We start from the raw sequence: 21,507 nt of genomic DNA, 5'->3' as shown, positions 1-21,507 counted from the left end.
AAAGATGTGCAGGTTAGGTGGATTGCCCGTGCTAAATTACCCATAGTGTCCAGGGATATGCAGGCTAGGTGGATTTCCCATGAGAAATACAGGTATAGAGTAGGGGCCTGGGTGAGGTCGTCTTTTGAGAGTTCCTGTGAACTCGATGAGCTGAAGGGTGTTTTGGAGTCTACGGTAGTGTAGGTCTTGCTCATGAAATAAGTTCCATGTTAATATGTTTCCCCTAGGTATTCAATATACATCATATCATGAAGTACAGTGAAACTTACAATGATTGCATTTTAAAAACATGTATGGCTTGGCTGATATAATCTTCCAGGAATTATTTTACTTGACAAACTACTTTACCAATCTGAAAAGTGTTGTAGCTTAGGGATAATCTTCACGTAAAATAACTTGATGCTGTCGTACACATGAAGACATTGTCATTAGATCCCAGAGTGCTTCATATCCATTAACTACTTTTGAAGTACAATCATTGTTGCCAAATGTGGCAGCTCATTTACATTTAACAAAGCCTGACAAATCATAAACTAGAATCGCCAGATAATCTTTTAACCCCTTGCTTAACAGAAACCAACCTATCTTCACCTTAAAAGTATTCAAGGTCTCTGCTACTGCTATTTTTTCAGGAAGAGTTCCAAAGACTTATGATCCTTGGAGAAAAAGGATTGCCTCATTTCTGTAAAATGGGTCATCCCTGTTTTTTAATCAGTAAGCCTTGTTCGAGATTGCCTCATAAAAGGAAAACTTCTTGCCACATCTACCCTGTCAAGAAACCTTGGGATTTTATGTTTCCACAAAATCATCTCTTACTCTTCTAAACTACGTTGAATACAAGTTTAACTCATCTAATCTGTCTCATTAGACAACTCTGCTCTTACAGAAATTAGTTTAGTAAACTTTCTCTGAAGTGACTCTAATCAAGAACATTTACAGCATTCCTTAAACTTGGTGACCAGTACTGTACACAGTCCAAATGCAGTCTAAACAGTGCCCCTTTTAACTGTAGGATAATTTTCAAATATTTGTATTCAATTGCATTTGTAATAAATTATAACATTGTATTAGCATTCCTAATTACTTGCTGCACCTGCTTACTAACCTTTTGCAAGTCATGCATGAGAACATCCAGATCCCCTGCTTCTGAGCTCTGTAATCTTTCACCAGTTAGATAATGTGCTTTTTTGTTCTTCCTGCCAAATGGGCAATTCAGAGATTCCCACATGCCATACTCCATTTGCCATATCTTTACCCATTCACCTAACCTATCAGTATATTTTTATAACCAGTTTGCCTCATCACAATATATTGTCCTACCAATCCTAACATTATCATCAAATTTGTCAGTCATACCTTCTGTATCTTCATCCCAATTATTTATATAAATTGTAAACAGTTGGGGTACCAGTTCTGATCCCTGTTGCACACCCCTCATTATATCTTGGCAACCTGAAAATGATCCATTGATAGCTATTCTCTGCCATCTGTTAGCCATTCTTGTATCTCTACAACATGGGTTTTTATTTTACGCATTAGCATTCGCTGTGGAATCTTATCAAAATGACTTCTGCAAATTTAAGTACAATACTTCCACCAGTTACCCTTTATTCTCAACATGTTTTATCTCCGGAAAGAATGCCAATAGATTGGTTAAACATGATTTCCCTTTCACAACACTATGTTGACTTTCCCTGATTACCTTGAACTCTCACAGGGTCTCTGCTATAACTTATTTAATAATAACTTCTCACATTTCCCTTTAACAGATCTTAAACTAACTAGCCTGTAGTTTCCTGCTTTATATCTTCCTTTTGGAATAAAGGAGTTATATTTGTATGGTTCCAATCACAAAGAACTGTCCCAAAATCTTGGGAGTTTTGGAAAATTAAAGCAAATGGAACAACTATCTTACGAGCCACTTATTTTAAGACCCTACAATGAAGTCCATCAGAACCCAGACACTTGGGTACACATTGCTTGTCTCTCCAATTGATTTGTTTTTCTGCTGTAGTCAGATTCCAAGGTCTCTAGGTTTAAAATTAATGAGTTATCTTCATGAATGCATTCAGTGCTTTATGTAGCACTGTGACATATTTCATAAAGTGGAGCACCCAGGTTGTGATGCATTAATCTAAGCAATGATTGAGATTAGGTTTGTTGTCTTTGCTTAGTACACATTGGACCTACTTATGAAATTTAATCAGTCACCTTTTTAAAAGGTTTTACGAACCCTCTTTCTTTGAAAGACTCGTTCACCAAAACTCCCGAAGTATGGTCTTTGCCCTCCACCATTTTAAGTGACCCACAGTTTTACTTTATAAATCTTTCCAGTTTACAGTCATACATTAACTACGCTTTTTCTTCTTTTCTATACATTAGCTATCTTTTGATTATCATTTTGCTAGTGAGGTCATAGCACAGGTCAAAACACTGAACTAGGCATGCCAGCCAGGACCAGGACACTCTTGACATTGTAGCTTACACTGATTGAAGAAAATCTCCAATAGGTACAAATTTGTTTTTGCACAATATTTTGCACCCTCCTTCTAATATCTTAGCAATGACAATGTACACGCAGAGCAATTAGTCGTCTTTTGTATCCTCTTTGACTTTTCAAGTGAAGGATTGGAATCCCACAGTTAGAGAGAAGCTCAGCTTCAGTGAAGACTGAAGTCTTTGCTTACTGCAAATTTGACTGTCCTCTCACCTTGAGCCTCCGTTTCACAAAACCCCTCAGAAGTCATCTGGTCTCCAAGGTGATGATGTGGCATCGTTTGAAAATAAGCACACAACAGTCTTCATTGCCATTTTACAGATGGAACATATTTGGTGCTTCCATTGGATATAGTTTTACATAAATGCTTACAATCAACCTGTGCATTGGTTTAATGTAGATCAGGGCTTCCAAAAGTGGACTTCCAATTGGGAAAAATCTGAAATTTTGGGATGGCAAGCTCTGAAGCAGCAGTACTTAATCTTCCTCCCTGCACTTACCCCTGCTTTAAAAGGTCTTTTTCTCCCCCAACACTCTTAGAAGGGCTAAAACTGTATCAAGTCTCAAAATGGAGTCACGGTAAGAAGTTGCGAAGTATTGTTGTAGGTGAAATTTTGTTAATACAACCATATTGCCACCATGAAAAATTATTGGGAAGCTATTTTACCAAATTCTCATTACATATATTGCACTGAATTCGAGTGTATCTATGTTAATTTGGTATGATGCAGTTTTGCTAAGTTCAATGTGATAACAGTGAACAATACCAGTTTCAACCATTTTTTAGCTATCATGTTGTCACCTTTTTGAAAAGTCTCAATCGGTTTTGGTTCCATTGTCTTCTACGGTGTTTTAAGTTTAGTTTGTTCTGAAATAAACAAGCAAAGTTAGACTCATTCCTGGTTTCAAGTAGCGTGACTTTAGTGAGTGAGCGGTCTGTTGTTCTAAAGGCTGTTGTTCTAAAGGCTAATTTTAAATCTTTGTCTGAATTGTTGCACTGCCTGCTATACAAGTTTTCCATTCCAAGTTTGATTTTGTTTCAATGTCTCCAACATTTGTGTCCCAGAGTCTTTTATGGTCTCTCATCCCAAATATTGAGCTCGTTCAATTCCTGTTCCCTTATCCTAAAGTCTGAAAGCTGAAAACATGAATAAGACCAGTACTCAAATAGTTTTGTCACTCACATTCACTAATTCTGAGACCTCACCATGTTTACAATGCACAGTCTATGGCCATGCAATTCTACTCCAGACTTACTAGAGCATCGTGTTAATTCCAAGCTCTTCCTGGATATGTTGCTTCCTTTGATGGCATCCACTGCTTCCTCTCTTCCTTGCCACAATGTAATTTATGCAGAGGTGATAGTTTTTCTTTCTCCATCTTGAAGACTGAGGCTGACTGCTTGATTTGACTATATCTCCTTTATAGATAGAAATAAATATTAAACAATTTATGTAATTTTCTTTAGGTAAGTAGTCCAAATGTATCAGACCTTTCATTTTGATGCAGTTAATGGAGTCAATTGTGATTATTTCCCTGCTATAAACAAGACTGTGGCTAATCTGAAATCTCTCTCATTCTTTATAGCTGAAGAAAAATGGCTTTAGGAAAAATGGTTTTCAATTGAAGAACCGGTGTACAGCTTTACATTTCACCGACTGGAGAGGCTTTTTCAATACAGGACTTCATGAAGCATCAGATTCTGAAACTAGCAGTAGTACCAATTCTGATGATGACGCTTAAATTTGGTACAAGTGGAATTCACGTTAAATGTTTTCTTATAGCTGGAGGACTAAACTTACTAAAGCTCTTTTGGCACACAGAGTTATATTTTTCCATGCACAAGGGAGTTGATCATATCCCAAAGAAGAAAATTTGCTTGTTGAGCTTTTTTCTTTTTTCTTTGACCAGCTGGTCCTGTTGAACGCTTCGTAGAATGAAATATGAGTCAATAAAGAAGAAAAGGGGCAAAACACACTGAGTAATCACTTGCAAGGAAAAAATTGGTTTTTTTTTGAAAGCTTGGAAAAAAGCATTTGCAGACAATTAGTAGGAATAGCAGTATGATAGAAAAAGCAGTGTAAGAGACAAATTCAAAATACTGATGATAGTTGTCAAGAATAATGCTAACTACATATGTTTTTCAATGTCGTGACATTTAGAGAAAAGAAAGCAAGATTTGTCACCAGAGGTTTATCTCCATTTCTTTGGTACAGTTGTAAAATATTCACAATAGGAGCTTTGAGTTCTTCAAACAGCCTTGATATTCAGGGTGGATTGTAAAATATAAATTTTGTGAAATTTCAAAGATTAAGATTATTTTGATAACGTTATTTACAAATTTAAAAAAGTGGCTATCACATATGAATATCTGTAAGAGGAAAACTACTGCATTAAAATAACTTGGAATAAATATTTTGCATCAGTTTGCCAGAATTGTTGATGTTGTAATTTTTGAACTATTTGTTATATTTTATGAATGGGATGTTTATAATCAAAACATTTACTACAAGGGACAGCAATCTATAGTTTAAACCTAAGCTGATAGTCAGCCAACTATGCATAAATATAAATGTTCCAAGATCATTAACAGTGGCCTGTTGTTCAAAACTGCTGTCTGCAGCTTGGAAACAGAACTTGCATCAGGAATACTTGGCTTACATTTTCAGCTTCAGTCATAGTGTGAACTGGGAGCTGGCAACAGTCCACTGTCTCTTTCACAAAGTCATTGAGGCAGAACTTGATATGGGGTTCTGTGTTTTATACATGAAAGAGCTGAATAAATTCAACAACTTAAAATCTAGTAGATAATCTTTGAAAATAATTTGATACCTGGCAGTCCCTCTTTAAAGGCATCTTTTTTAGAGAGCTTGAAGGTAGATTTGATTCTTGGATCAACCAATGGGGGGTAGTGAACAGTGCAGCAATTGCTGAAGTCTTTTGAATACCTTATTTTCTGTGTTCTGTAAATACTAAATCAAAATACTGTGTTCTAATTCTAAATTTAAGTGCAATAGGCAATATGTGATTTTCTTTAACAAATGCAGCAAAAATGACATTAATGTGCTGAAACATTGTTGCACACAATTCAGTAAGATGACAGTGCCCCTTTAAAAAGTCATTTTAATTTTTCAAAGATTAACTTGTCATATCAGAGTGCCCTGCCCTCCTGCAGTTTCCTAGCAACAATCAAAGCGATCATTCAAACCAAACAACTGACTGCCTCAAAAAATGCAAAACAACTGAATAGGATATACATTTTACAAAATGTAAAATACACAACGTTTTGATCACTTCAATAACAGGTTTGTTATAAAAAAAAGTTAGAATTGACATGCTTCTGAAGAAAAATGATTGTAATGTATTTTGTGTATGAGGTTTTTGCAATGTAATGGTTGTTAAGGATTTTGAATGTTGACGTTGTCAAGTTGACATCTGAAGACAATTTAAAGTAACACCTTGTTAGAGTTAATTGTAGAAACTGTAAGTGACATGTTTGTTTTTGTTACTAAATATGTTGATGCTACTTTATGTATTTTGGTTTATTCATTGGTTGTGGGAAAGAAACCAGATATATTGGAAATTTAAATCTTTAAATGCTGCGAGAAGTAGAATGTCTCCAGATCAAAAAAATTTGTTAAAAAGTAACTTTCTGTTTAAAAGAGAAACATGAATCGATGCTTATGGTAATATGTCCTGTTAATTGTTGTGAAAATTTGATAACTTACCTGTAAATGTACGGGTATTTGAGTTTGAATTATACCAAGTTTCTGTTTCAACTGAAGGACTTCGCCGGCTTCAGTATGGATGTTGGGAATTTCCATTGTGACAATTGTAATATGAACTTCAGATCTTTAGCACTATTAGAAAAACACAAAGACAAGTTCTGTATTGGCAGTTATGCTGAAGATTCTTACTTATTAACTGCAAAGTCAAGAGACTGTCAGCCTAAAACTCCTGGACATGGAATTAACAGATTGAGGATAAATGATCCAAAAGAAACAAAAACTCCATATAATATGGTAAGCATAATATATGCCTGGATGTTTGATCTATACAGGTAGGTTTTGGTTGAATTCTGGTTTACAAATTTTAAATTCTTATGTTCAAACAACTTTGAAGTTTTGATCATTCTCTAAACCTTTTGTGCATGTCTGATGGCCATGTGTTCTCAATTTCTCTTTTTAGTTTGTGTCTTTTTTGTATATTCTTCTTTTGCATGCATCTGTCTTCTTACAGATTTGTCACTTTGTTTTCTGTTTTGAAAAATACTTCACTGTGAGTAGAGAGGTTGGTAATCACAGATAGAACTCCTATTAACAGGCCTAAAATGATTAATTGCATACAATGAGAAAGGACCTCCTAATTAATTTATGCATAAAGAAAATTGATCTCCGATGGCAGACTGCCAGTATAGATAATCCACCAATTATCCAAGGTTTACAAAATATGGGAGACCATAGAAATCTTCAAAAGAGCTTTGAAACAATGATTTAAAAAATTTCCAGTATGAGTCATAAGGAATGTAGTGTAACTGAAGTAAATGTTGGAATAGTAGTAGCTTCAAAACATAAAGTGTGCAATGTACAAAACAGTTCATGGCTAGAAGTTCATGTTAGAAAGCTATATAGTGTGCAAACTATTTTACATCTCACTTGGATGTGTGTTTCACTTCTTGTGCAGTGGATTTCTCTCTATTTAGTGTCTCCTATTTGAAGACTCTTCAAATTTAATCTGAGTTATTATCTTACAATGGCAATGCATTAATGTACTGTATGCTGAGGATTAAAAGAAGGTAGGTGGTCTTTTACATAGTGAGCTCATGCTTCTATTCAGCTCACTTGAACCTATTACACTGAAGAATCTGGAAATTGTCGAATCATGGAGCTGACATTTATGTTCAAAGTGATGAAGAGGATACAAGGTGGAAAGTCCCAAATGTCACAGTAGTACTGAGCTCGAGGCTAAAATTAATGCTTTGAATGTACAGACTCATATCCCACCATGGCAGCTAGTGAAATTTAAATTCAATTAATATGTAAACTCCATTACTAAATACGGAATTCAAAGCTCATCTCAGTCAAATTGACAGTGACCATGCAATGATCAGAAATTCTCTTTTAAACCTATCTGGTTCACTACTTCCCTTTTGGGAAGCAACTCTGTAATTTTTAGCTGGTTTCTGGTTAAATAATCATCCAGTGCCACCTTGAATGCCACAAATGAAACTGTCTTCAGCACACTTATACACAGAGCATTCCAGGCTTGAACCACTTGTGTGAAAAAGATTTTTCTCACATCATATTTGTTTGATGTACCAATCATGTTCATTCTGTGCTTTCTCATTCTTTATTCTCATAAGCAGGAGTAGTTTGTCCCCAAGTACTCTATCCATCCCCCTCATAATTTTGAAAACTTTAGTCAGATCGTCTCATGGCCACTTCTGACATGAAAATGGTTCCGATCTTGCCAATCTAACCTCCGAATATCTTCTGCAATCTTTTTAATACTTTCACATTCTTAAGTGTGGTGTCCATAACTGTACACAGTACTCTAGCTGAGATCGAATATATGTCTTCTAGAAATTCAGCATAACTTTCTTGCTCTTGTATTCAAAGTTCAGTATGCTTACCAGTTGGTCTCTTCACCAGCCTTGTCACCTTGAGTGATCTGTGCACATATGTACCCAGGCTGCTCTGTTCTTGCACACCCTTTAGAAGTGTCCTTCTTATGTTGTATTATCTGTCTTTGTTCTTCCTAGCAGAATAAATCATCTACTTCTCTCTTGCTCCATCAACTTGTCTTGGCCTGTTTTGAAGTTTATCATTGTCCCAATGGTTTGCAGTGTTTCCAAGTTTTGAAGCATCTACAAACTGGGAAATTGTCCCTGATCTAGATGAGTCATATGTGTCAGGAAAACCAAGAATTCCTAATGCGGACTCCTGGGGAACTCCCCCACAACCTTTCTCCAGCCCAAAAAAATGCCCATTGACCATTACAGTCTGTTTCCAACCATTTATTCAGGTTTGTATTCATGTTGCAATTGAAAGGTTTGTAATTGCTGCACTTATTCTCAGAACCTTTATTGAAGAAGAGTGTAATGTCTATGATTCTGCCGTCTTGTGGCATCTCCCAAATGCAGAATTATTAAAAGATTATGGCCAATACGTCCACTACTTCCACTCCAACTTATTTCAGTATACTTCAATACATCTCACGTGGTCTTGGTGCCTTGTCATCTTTAAGTACCAACAGTCTATTGGACACACCTTATCAGTTTTGAATCCTTCTCGTGACAAGGAGTGGCTATCACACTCCGATTGCTACTATGCCCTTTTTAATGTTAGGAAACAGCTGGCAGAAGATTGCAATCATGGCTGCTTCAGAAACCTGACAAGTCTGTCATCGTGCAGAACACTGGGGGAGACAAACAGTGCCCTCTTTTTCACAACAGTCAATTGCCCTAATCTGTGATTGAATGCCCAGTGCAGACGGCTGCTTTTGTCAACTCCTGTGAAACGCTAAGCACTGCTCTTCTCAAGGCCACAAGAAACTAGAGTTTCAAACTACAGCGCAGTCCATCACACACAACAGCCTTCCATCCATTCACTCCATCTATACTTACCACTGCTTCGGGAAAGCAACCAATATAATCAAAGATCTCTCCCACCCTGGTTGTACTCTCTTCCTCCTTCAGGCAGAAGATATAAGAATTTGAATACGCGTATGAATAGATTCAAGAACAGCTCCTTCACTGCTGTTATCAGTCTTCTGAACAGACCTCTCAAATGTTCTGATCTCTCTCTAAACCTTCTCTGTGGTTGTAACACTATTCTGCAGTCTGTTCTGCTACCGTCATGCACTTTTGTATGATCTAAATGTACAGCACCGTAACAGCCCCTTCAGTCCAACTCATCCACGCTGACCAGATGTCCTAAATTAGTCTAGTCCCATCTGCCAGCACTTGGCCCATATCCCTCTAAAGCCTTTATTTTCGTATACCCATTCAGATGCCTTTTAAATGTTGTAATTATACTAGCCTCCACCACTTCCTCTGGCAGCTCATTCCATACATGCATCCCCTCTGTAAAAAAGCTCCACTTTAGGTTCCTTTTAAATATTTCTCCTCTCACCCTGAATTCATGCCCATCATGATTTTATAAACCTCACCCCTCAGTCTCAAATTTTGACCATTTCTGTTTCATCGACTAACCTGGAAATGAATTCCACACCTCACAATTCCCTCTGAGAAGGAGGTTCTCCTGCTTTCTGATCTGATTTATTTCACTGAGTCTTGTATCAGCCCTCCTGCCCCTGCTCTCACCCACTTGCCAAACAGAGTCGACTTCTATATGCATAGTGCCATCCTTATACTTCACAGGAATGGTAGTGAACAATTGTCATGAGAGCGATAAATCAAAATATATCAAATATGTAAATGTATAGTTGAGATGCCGGGTACGTCGGATGCAGAGTAAGTGATTGTTTTAAGATAGGAGTGTGCGGGGTTTTCATTTGAGAAGGTAGGTATTGGATCTGGTGGGAAGGGTGTCCAGTCTGATGGTGTTTCTTGGTTTGTTAGCATTGTGTTAGACTTAATTATGAGCTGTTCCAGCATATGAAGTTATGGTCACTTACATACTCGAACATCTAAATTTCTCTGCACCTTGGAATTCTGCAGTTTTCCATTGAACAATGTTCTGTAATTCTTCTTGACAAAGTGAACACTTCTCTGTATTCCCACATTTCCCTCTATCAGCCAGATTTTTGCCTACTCACTGAACCTATTTATCCACTGCCTAATGTCTACTTCAAGACATACTTTTCTGCCTGTCTTGGTGTAATCTGCAAATTTCATACCTTTGCTCTCCTCCTCTAAGCCATTGAAAGTTGAGGCCATGGCACAATCTCCTGTAGGACTCCACTCATCATAATCCTGCCAGTCCAAGATTTATTGGTGCATACTTTCTGGTTTCTGCCAGTCAGCCAAACTTTTCCACAATATCTTTTGTGATACCTTATCTAATGCCCTCTAGAAATTCAAGTCCAGGCTCTGGCTTAGTACAGAAACATGGAAATTAGGAGCAGGAGTAGGCTATTTTATTATGATCATGGCCGATCATCCAACTCAACAGTCTGTTCCCACTTTTCCTGCATATCCTTTGTTCTTTTTAACCCCAAGTCACATTTTCCAACTCCTTTAACTCATGCAGTGGTTTTGACCTTGACTGCTTTCCTTGAAAGTGAATTCCACAGACTCACCACTTTGGGCGAAGAAATCTCTCCTTTTTCAAACCTAAATGGTTTACCCCATTTCCTGAGACTATGACTCCTCCACCATTGAGAACACTCTTCCTGCATCTTCCCTGTCCAGTGCTGTTAGAATTGTATAGGTTGCTATGAGATCCTCTCTCATTCTTCTGAACTCCAATGAATATAATCCTAGCTGATTCAACCTAATTTAATTGTTTTAAGTTTTGTCATATGTACTCAAGTACAGTGAAAAGCGTACAGTGTTACCACACTCAGCACCATCTTCGGTATGAAGGTACTTCTCCTCAATCACCAGTCTTGTTGCCTTGAATCAATTTTATAAACCTTTGTTGCACTCCCTGTGTAGCAAGTATGTCCTTTCTCAGATGTAAGAGAACTGCACACAGTATTCCAGATATGGTCTCTCTCTATGGCCCCAGTATAATTGCAGCAAAACATTCCTGCTCGCATACTTAAATCATCTTGCTATGAAGGCCAAGATACCATTTGCCGCCTTTACTGCCTGCTGCACCTGCATGCTTAGCTTCAGTGACAGGTGTACAGGTCCAGTTGCACATTCCCTTCTCTCAATTTATAGCCACTCAGATAATCTGCCTTCCTGTTTTAGCTCTCAAAGTGGCTAACCTTGCACTTATCCACATTGTACTGCATCGGCCATGAACTTGCCCACTCATTCAGCTTGTTCAAATAACACGGAAGCATCTTTGTATGTTCCTCGCAGCTCAGCATCTACCCAGCTTTGTGTCATGTGCAAATTTGGAGATATCACATTGCTGCCACTCTTTGAATCGCATTTCCCATGTTACTATTTTCCTTTCTCTTTGTCTCGGTTTGTTGATGTGTAGCATCTTTCCCATATTTAATCCCCGGCCCCCACTATTTAGTTTAAAACTTTCCTCGTTCAGTGGTTCACAAGAATACTGGTCCTAGCTCAATTCAGCCATAAATCATCCCAGTGGTACAAATTGCAGTTTCCACAGTCCTGATGTCAATAGCCCACAAGCCAGAACCTACTTCTCCCACACTGGTCTTTAAGTTACACATTCATCTCTCTAATTTTATACACCCTATGCCAAATTGCTCACAGCTATTTTATTATGATCATGGTTATAATTCAGATTATAACCTTTGCGGTTATGCTTTTGAATTGTGTGCCCAGCTTTTTCTGCAGCATGTTTTTCCTAGTTCTGACTATGTTGGTACCTACGTGGACCACAGCAACTGGAACCCAGTGAAAGTTACTTCAGTACCGTGAGCAGGTTCCGGAACCCTGGAACTGAGCTGGCAACAATATTGTCTGGATTCTCACTCTTTACTAAGAATTAAATCAATTCCCCTCACTGTACTGTCTACTACTCCATGCCTGATCCTTCCCCTACTTGAGTGGCTCCCTCTGCCATGGTGTTATGTTTGGTTTACTCATCCACCTTGCAGTCCCTTGCTGTCATTCAAACAGACTGAAATAGCCTCAATCCTATTGAACTATTGCAGAGGCTAACACACTTGCCCTCTGGTTCACCTTGTCTGTCTCACTTAAAGTCACACTGTCCTGTCACTGACTAAATCAGAAGTCTCTAGGCTAGGTGGTATGACTGTCTCCTGGTACAAAAATTCCAGGTAATTTTCCCCTGCAAGGAGTGTCTGCAGTTCAGCCTCTGCCTCAAACTCTGAGTCAAACCTACTTGAACTTCAACCTTTGACCCAGATTGCATTGGTAGCCAGAAGATCCCCACATGCTACAGCTTTGACAAATCCAGCCTGCTATCATTAATCCATTTTAGTAATTATTTAGCTATATTACTCAAATATGTATGTTTTATATAAATTTTGAACGTGACCACAAATTTGTTTACTATATTAAAACATTAAGAACAAAAAAGACCTTAACAATGTTCTGAGGAAGGGTCACGACCTGAAACGTTAATGCTGATTTCTCTCCACAGATGCCGCCAGATCTGCTGAGCTTTTCCAGCAATTTCCCTGTTTTTGTTAACTATGCTCACCAAACAGCTAGCCCCTTTCTCATTAAAGCAGTTTCCAATTCCAGTCAGTTCCAATATCTATAGACTTTGTTTTAGAATGTAATGAACTCTGATGTGCTTTTGTTAGAAGTACATTGACAAATTCCTATGAATATGTTCAAGTGAACGACCATCATGGTAACCAAGTTATAAAACTAAAACCTATGGTCTTTCAAGGCATGTTTTGTTCTGGAATCTGACTTGTCCAGTATTAACATTAGCTGGGATCATAACAATTTGTCAGCTCACTTAGTTGGCATGTTGAGGGAACTTCCTAACTGAGTATATAACCAATATATTGGAATGAATCAATAAAATGTGTTGCTTTTGAATTAGCAATGCTTGAAAATGTTTGCTGTACAATTGTAACAATCACAGAGTATGCTGGAGAAACTCAGTAGGTTTGCTGGCATCTGTGACGTTTTGGGTCTGATATGGCTTCAGAACAGAAAGGTGTTGGAATATTGTAAGTCAGTTTGTGGATCTGTGCAACATATTAAGTCATATTGACTTTTCCACAATGTGATGGAAAGTATAAAATATGATCAAAAATTTAAGAATTTTTAATAGGCCCGATAGAGAAACATTGCATAACCCGATAAGTCCTCAGACTCAGATTTGGACACACCATTACCTCAGAAGATTTGCATCCCATCAATCTGGCTGAGTTTGTAACTGAATCTTAAGGTGTTTGAGCACCAATGCCAAATAACTTAAAATCTCCTCCTCTCCATTTTACTGCTATAGATGACAATCCAAACTCTCTCCTCTTTTCAAAGTGGGCAGTCACAGAACTCAGCTCAGTCTTGTTGACCATCATTACACTCTTTGCTTGTACAGAGCCTTTGCGGACAATGGGAAAGAGCAGCGCACAGAATTCCAAGTTGGTTGCATATGTTCAAGATTGTCCAAGCATAATGCTTACTTTGCTGCTCCAGAAACTAAGTAATCCAACCAGCAGTGTGATATGAAAGCTTCAACAGGCCAAGTAACTTCGTATGCAATTTAAATTTTAAAAAAACTTCTGAAATAATGAAAAAATGATTATCCTGGTCCTTGTGGGAGCTGGTGGTCAGATAAATTGATTTAAGAGAATGAAATAATGATTCTCAGCTTTATAAAATCATAATGCAAGTTGTTTTGTTCAAAGTCTGATTTTCTTTGACATTATGGAATGAAAACATGTTACGAAGTGATAAATGTTTTGTTTTAAGATCTGTTCAAGTGATAATATAGTTGACTGCTTTGTAATGGTATATAAGCACCTGGAACTTGTAAAAACTACAATGGAAACCTACTATCTATTCTGTAAACACAATGAAATATTGGTTTCTACAATGATTTCTAGCTTTAAGCCTGAAGCTTCTGTCAATCATGTGATTGCGGAATGTGGGAAATGGGCGATAGATGTCAACCAGAGTGTAAAATCACTTGCAATTGTTACAATAAACTTGATCCATTGAACCTTGGGGTACAAAAGGTCCAGTACATCTATTCTATGAAAAGTAAATGAGAAGTGCGCTTTGAGAATCCTAATTAGAACTGGTGATTTTTAATTTTTTTCCATTTATATTGGTCAGCTATCCCAATTCTTCTAAACTGAAAAGCTGAACTACTGTCCTATTCAGTCTACATGACCTCTCATTTTAGAATTGACTCCCTGTACAACATCTCTCTCTTAATCTTTGAAAGCCAGCAAGTGACCTGTTGACAGGCCTTTGTCTTTCTACAACTCACTAACATGTTTGTGAGAATTTGTGAACAGTTCCAGTTCCTTAGTATGATTAATGTTTGGAAGGAAATAAAAGGACAAGAAGGTTTTAATAGATTATCTGTGGTTAAAGATGAATAATCCAGAATGGCAGAAAGTATTCTACTTTTGCTTCTTTTGAAAATCAGTCACACAAATGATCTTTTAGGAGAAAGTGAGGACTGCAGATGCTGGAGATCAGAGTTGAGAGTGGGGTGCTGGAAAAGCACAGCCAGTCAGGGAGCATCCAAGGAGCAGGAGAATCAACATTTCGGGCAAAAGCCTCATTCCTGATGAAGAGCTTTTGCCCGAAACATCAATTCTCCTGCTTCTCAAAAGCTGCCTGACCTGTGCTTTTCCAGCACCCTACTCTCTACACAAATGATCTTGCTCATTCTGAAGATATACACTTAGTGGCTGGATTCAAAGTGAGGTCAGTTACCAATGTGTTGTGAAGACTTGTATTTTATTAGTCTTTGGTGATGATCTACGATGCTTCTCCCCTTCCCCCCCACAGTGGGATTCTGGTGGCATTGTAAGGGACTGATTAAGGGTGGGGGTTTCTTATCTCAAAACATCCTGGACATGATTGACACTTTTTTTTTAAATGTATTCATTGGATGTGGGTATTGCTGGTTATGCCAGCATTTATTGCAATCCCTAAGTCACCTCAAGAAAATGGTAGTGAGCTGTCTTCTCAAACCTTGCGATCATGTAGTGTAGGTACACCTACAGTGCTTTTGGGGAAGGAGTCACAGGATTTTGACTGACAGCAAAAGAATAGGAATATGGTTCAGATCAAAATGTGGTGTGGCTTGGTGGTGATCATGGGGTTTGTATGCATCGACTGCCCTTGTCCTCCTTGGTGGTGGAGGTCACAGGTTTGGAAGGTGCCACAGAAAATGGTTGAGATAAAAAAATATTGAATGTTTTCAAGAAAGAGTTAGATTTAATTCTTAGGACTAAAAGGATTAAAAGTCTGGAGAGAATGTGGGAACAAGGTACTGACTTGGATGATCAGCCATAATTATATTGAATGGCACAGCAGGCTCAAGGGTTCATATGCCCTATTCCTAATCCTCTTTTCTATGTTTCTGTTTAAGCAGCCTTTGTGAGTTGTTCACTATATCTAGTAATTGGTACACACTGCAGCCACTGTGTGTCAGTGGTGGAGGGAGTGAATGTTTAAGGTGTCAGATGGGTTGCCAGTCAAGTAGATTGCTTTGTCATGGATGATGTTGACCTCCTTAGACGTTGTTGGATATGCAGTCATCCAGCCAAGTGGGGTTATTCGATTGTACTCTTCACTTGTTGAGGACTAGTTTTAAGAAGGGGCTGAGTTACCTACCACAGAATTTCTTATCTCTGACCAGCTTGAAGCTATAGTATTCATACAGCTAGTCCACTTCAGTTTCTAGTCAATTGTAAGAATGTTTTAATGCGGGGTGGGTGGTGGTGGTGGAGGAGGAAGAGGAGGGGTGGGTGCAGTGATGGTGATACATTGAATGTCAAGGGATAATGGATGGATTCTGTCTAGTTGGAGATGGCTTTTGCCTGGCACATGTGTGATATGTTGTTGACTGTTATTTGCAATTTATCAGCCAAACCAAAATGCCTTTCAAGTCTTGTTGCAATTAGCCATGGTTCCGTATCTGACAGGTGCTGAACATTGTGCAATCATCACTGAGCTGCCCAACTTCTGACCTTACGGAATAGGGAAAGTTGTTGATGAAACAACTGAAGATGGTGAGGTGCTCCTGCAGTGATGTCTCTGGAATGAGAAGTTCTGGGAAGCACAGTTATCTTTCTTTTTGGTTAGTTTGACTCAACAATTGGAGATTTTTCCTCTCAATTCCCATTAACTTCAGTTTTGCTAGGGCTGCTTGATGCCAAGCTCAGTCAAATGTGGCCTTCATGTCAAGGGCAACAATTTTCACTTATCCTCTTGAATTCTGTGTGCTTTTCCCATGTTTGGAACAAAGTCAAATTAGGTCAAAAGATGAAATGGGTGCTGTAGAACCAAACTGTATGTCAGTGATCAGTTTATTAAGTGCTGTCTGATAACATTGTCTATGGTGCTTTCCATCATTTTTTTTCATTAAGATTACACTGATAGTGCAGTAATTGTTTGGACTGAATTTGTCCTGATTTTCTTTAGACAGGGCATGACCTAGAAATTATCCACATTGCCAGGTAGATTCCTGTGTTGTAACGCCACTTGAACAGCTTGTCAAGGGACACAACTGGTACTGGAACAGAAATCTTCAGTCGTTCTGAAGTAGAATGTTGTCAGGGCTTCCAGCCTCTGTGGTATCCAGGCCTTCAACCATTCTTGCTATGGAGCAGGGCCAAATATGACATCATGATCTGCAAAGCTGTGTGTCGACCTTCAGAAGATTCATCACATTCCCCCCAAAATAGTATTATTTGAACACAAAGGGCAATGAAAGTAGAAATATGAAGCTTTATATTTGACTTTTAAACATTTAGCACTTATTGCTATCCTTGTTGTAGTCCATTTGGATGCAGAGCTCAATTAAGCATATCAGAAGGATAATCTGTGTTGATGAACATGACTGAATTCTTTTCAGAAGGGTTAATGAGGATAGTGTATTTGATGAGGTTTACATGGATCTAGGTATCACTTGGTAACATATAAACAGTGGTGAACGTGCATCAAAAATGTAGTATTCCAACTTCAAAATATGTCTCTCAAGTCTTTTCGAATTTTGAAATACTGTCAAATGAAAGCAGTTCATGATTTTTAAGTTTCGCATATATGAAAACCTTTTAATTTACAAAAACAAAAGCAAATACACTGATGATCACTTATTGAATGGAAACAGCAATACGGTCTGCAATAAAATTAAAACATTTTCTTTTGAGATATTTGGATATCACTGATGTTCTCAAATGTTGCACAACAATATTTACTACTTTCTGCGTACAGTCTGTTCTGCTATAACACCTATTTCTTCAACGAAAATTGGCTTTAACGCAATTGAAGAATTTAGACCATTGTTTGTAGAATGCGAACTTACCCATATTGGCTATGATATGATTCAGGCCCCACTAATTTGGATGGTGCGGCAAATTATGCAATTTTCTTATAACGTGAGATTGCACTGGAACAGAAGTATGCATTATATTAGTACCGACTGAACTTGATGCTTCCTGCTGGCAACATTTCTTGCAGTATCATTCATTCTTGAAGACATTTGTCGACAATAACGTTTCCCTTAGTTTGATATTGTTACACTCAAGGAGAGCTGCCTTTTCACTTATTAGGGAAAGTCAACTGAATATTTTCTTGGTAAAAACAAGGACTGCAGATGCTGGAGATGCCAGAGTCGAGATTATAGTGGTGCTGGAAAAGCATAGCAGGTCAGGCAGCATCTGAGGAGCAGGAAAATCGACATTTCGGGGAAAAGCCCTTCATCAGGAATAGCTCTACTCCTGATGAAGGGCTTTTGCCCGAAACGTTGGTTTTCCTGCTCCTCGGATGCTGCCTGACTTGCTGTGCTTTTCCAGCACCACTCTAATCTAGACTCTGAATATTTTCTTGACTGACTTGATACAGGTCCTTGTGGCATCAGTGATGCATACAGAGTCATAGAGGTCTCCAGCATGGAAAAAGACCCTTCGGCTCAATTTGCCCATGCCACCCAGTTTTCACAATTTAAACTAATCACATTTACCTGCATTTAGTCCATTTCCCTCCATACCTATCCCATCTGTGTAGTTGTCGAAATGTTTCTTAAGTGACAGAATTGTATTCGCTTCCACTGGAAACTTCCATTTGTATTCGCTGCTTCTGGTAACTTGTTCCATATACACATCATCACCTGCGTGAAAAAAATCTATCCCCCCTCCCACCGACTCTTCTGAATCTCTCCCCTCTCACCTTAAATCTATTCTCTCTAGGTTTACCCACCCTTACCATGGGGAAACTGTGTCGGCTATCTACCTTATCAATGCCTCTCATGATTTTATATACCTCTGCCAGGTCCCCATACACTCTCCTACCCTCCAGTGAAAAATAGTCCCAGCCTATCCAACCTCTCCTTGTGACTGAGATCTTCCAGTCAATGTAGCATCCTACTAAATCTTTTCTGCACACTTTAATGATGGCCTTTCTATAGTAGGAGTTCTGAAGATGGGACACTGGATCCGAAACACCTCTAAATATCATCCCCTGATATAAGCTCTGAAGCACTTTATTTCTCCAACAAGGTCAATACTAACATTATCAGGATAATCTTCCATTTAATGTCTTCACCCAGTTGTTTTTCTGATGTATCTAAACCAACTAAAAATTTTTTTAAAAAACTTTATTTGATACAGTTGAATAGATGAAAGGCCATTTCAGAGTCAACCACATTGCTGTGGATCTCAAGTCACATGTAGATCAGACTAGGTGACGATGGCATATTTTCTTTTCCTAGGTCATTCATGAACCAGATAGGTTTTTAATGACAATTGGCAATGATTTCGTGGTTACCATTAGATGAACTTTAAGTTCTTGATTTATTGCATTCAAATTTTGCCATTTGCCATGATGGAATTTAAACCGATGAACCCAAAGCATCAACCTGGGTCACTGGATGACTAGTCGAGTAGCAATTCCATGACATATCAACAGACCTCACAGAGTGTAAGTGTGTTATGCAGCATCCTGAGGTCAGGTTTGAAACCATTGCCTTGAAATATTAAAGATTTGGCAACATACTGATTTTATTGAGGATGCAGCTACATTTTGGCTGTTTGTGATATAATGTTATCCACCACCAAAATGCAGGAAAATGATAACTTAAAGCATGCAGTACTAAGTAAAAGAAGGAAAATGATTAACCAAAGCTGAAAATAATTTTCAGTTAATCAAGTTTCTGCTGAAAATACTGCTGCCCAACGTAGATGAGGACCTGATGTTACTTTGTGAATGATTTTCCATTGTGAATTCCTCCCTATGTACCTGATCACAGTTTTGTTCCAGAGGTCCCAAATCTACTTCCCTTGTTAGAAAGTGTTTCTGCATACTCTTTGACTATACTGGTCTAGTGGCACAGGGAAGCAGTGACTTTGCTGCTTGGCTGGGCTGCAGCTTTCCATTCCCATTCCTCAAGACCCTGCACATTTTATTCTTTGTAATTGCTTATCTAATGCCATTTGAAAGCCACATTTAGGCACTGCCTTCTCGATCCTAATCACACTGCATTAAAAAGATTGTAACATCACATTGCCTCTGCTTCTTTTGCCAGATAGCTCAAAATCCTTGGATTCTCTGCCCTTCTGCAAATATGAATAATTTTTCTGTGTATGTATTCTTTCGATGTATACTGTTTCATGAATTTGAACACATTGACCAAATCTCTTTTCAACTATCTTTGGTGATGCTGGAATTGACGTGTCTCATCCTTGCCACAATTCCCATTCTATCTTCTCTCATGCCTCTGAAATTGTCACGTTTTCTGAATTTGCGTAGGTAATGGAAATGCAAGAAGTGTACACAGAGACTGCAAACTGAGGTGCATAATATTACTGTGTGTATGTGGTTCAGTGTGCATCACAAGATATTCCTGAAATACTAACCTCTAATTTTGGCTTTCATCCTAATCCTAAATGAATTTGAAGTCACTTCAGACTGTTTCTAAAGGGTATATATCTAAACTACAAAATAGGCTCTCAGTATTAGATTCTAACATTTTGCTCACTGGCTGTGAATTTATATACATATCCAAATTCTCTCACATTAAAGTATGCATATAGAGTCTTGCAATGCAGTACTGTATGTTTACAAAAGTGTTGATTCCCTGTAGATCATTTGTCTTGATGTTCTAACTGCAGAACAATAAAAAGACACCACAAATTTAACTAGTGGATAATATGTTCATTTGATGGGTATTCAAACAGACAAAGAGAGAATCTTTATCCCCTAACATTGATGCTTCATATCTAGGACAATGAAACTAAGAAGGGAAGATTCCAACAGCAACAAGAGGAAGTGAATCACCTTGATATTAATCCACTGAATGAAAGAGAAAGGAAACTCCTGCAGGAACAGCAACCTGAAATTGGTTTGTCTGATGGTCATACCTTTAGAAGATTAACTGAGGAGGTAAGGCAATGTTACATGAATCAATAGGAAACTATATATTAATGAAGGAGGGTGATATGGGAAGAAGTAACAATGAGACTGAAATTAGTGGTGTGTTTACAAATGCTAAAACCTGACTACTTTGGTCACGACAATAAAAATGTTGTAGCTTGATCTTATGAACTGCAAAAGGCAAACAAAATTGTCTCATCCAACTTTCTTCCAGCTAGCACACTTCCAGATCGTTACAAAAAAAAACTGAAGATACTGGAAATCAGAAATTGCTGGAAAATCTCAGCAGGTCTGGCAGCATCTGTGGAGAGACATCAGAGTTAATATCTTGGCTCCAATGACCCTCCTTCAGGGAAGGTGTTCTGAACAAGAGTCACTGGGCCCAAACTTTTAACTGATTTCTCTCTACAGAAGCTGCCAGACTTGCTGAGTATCTCCAGCAATTTCTGATTTTGTTCCAGATTATTACAGTTGATGAAAACGTTATTGTTTTGGTGGGTTGTGTGAATAAACCTGCATCCCAACTGTCTGAGGCAATCTCCCCCACTGTTACATCCAATGAGATGCCTTCCTGGTCTGTTGTTATTTATCTTGCAACTGCAACCATGTAGTAACGGGCCTTTTATATTTTGCTGCACCACAACAGCTTATTTCTACTGATGGTCTTGAAAGGTTATCAGTATTGTATTCAAAGTTATATATGTGGCACCAACACCTTTTTCTCTCTCTCACTTTGTCTCTCTCTGTCTGTCTCTTTTCCCTCCCCAACCCCACTCCATCTCCTGCACCTCTCACTCACACTCTCACTCTCTCTTCTGCTCCTCTCACTCTCTGTCTCTCTCTATCTTGGGCTCTCACT

The 21,507-nt window shown here is 38.2% G+C and overlaps 2 protein-coding genes across 4 annotated transcripts in view; both read left to right on the top strand.

The window, feature by feature from the left end:
• gpbp1l1 (GC-rich promoter binding protein 1-like 1) overlaps positions 1 to 4,538 on the top strand; it is a 94,751-nt gene extending 90,213 nt beyond the window's left edge. For both annotated transcript variants that reach the window (XM_043699128.1, XM_043699127.1), the window contains exon 12: positions 4,085 to 4,538. In XM_043699128.1, the coding sequence (XP_043555063.1) occupies positions 4,085 to 4,240 (156 nt within the window). In that variant the 3' untranslated portion in view covers positions 4,241 to 4,538. The remainder of the gene's footprint in view (positions 1 to 4,084) is intronic.
• A 144-nt stretch (positions 4,539 to 4,682) lies between these two features.
• Positions 4,683 to 21,507, top strand: part of ccdc17 (coiled-coil domain containing 17) — a 54,682-nt gene continuing 37,857 nt past the window's right edge. Inside the window, exons 1-3 of one of the 2 annotated variants that reach the window (XM_043699126.1) lie at positions 4,683 to 5,802; positions 6,283 to 6,519; positions 20,499 to 20,657. In XM_043699126.1, coding sequence (XP_043555061.1) covers positions 6,301 to 6,519; positions 20,499 to 20,657 — 378 coding nt within the window. In that variant the 5' untranslated portion in view covers positions 4,683 to 5,802; positions 6,283 to 6,300. Of the gene's footprint in view, positions 6,520 to 20,498; positions 20,658 to 21,507 lie in introns of both variants that reach the window. The other variant, XM_043699125.1, reaches the window with a different exon arrangement.

The sequence above is a fragment of the Chiloscyllium plagiosum genome, chromosome 11 (assembly GCF_004010195.1).
Source record: "Chiloscyllium plagiosum isolate BGI_BamShark_2017 chromosome 11, ASM401019v2, whole genome shotgun sequence".
Taxonomy (NCBI): Eukaryota; Metazoa; Chordata; class Chondrichthyes; order Orectolobiformes; family Hemiscylliidae; genus Chiloscyllium; species Chiloscyllium plagiosum.
The sequence above is the reverse complement of the archived record's forward strand: the minus strand, read 5'-3'. Positions and strand labels throughout refer to the sequence as shown.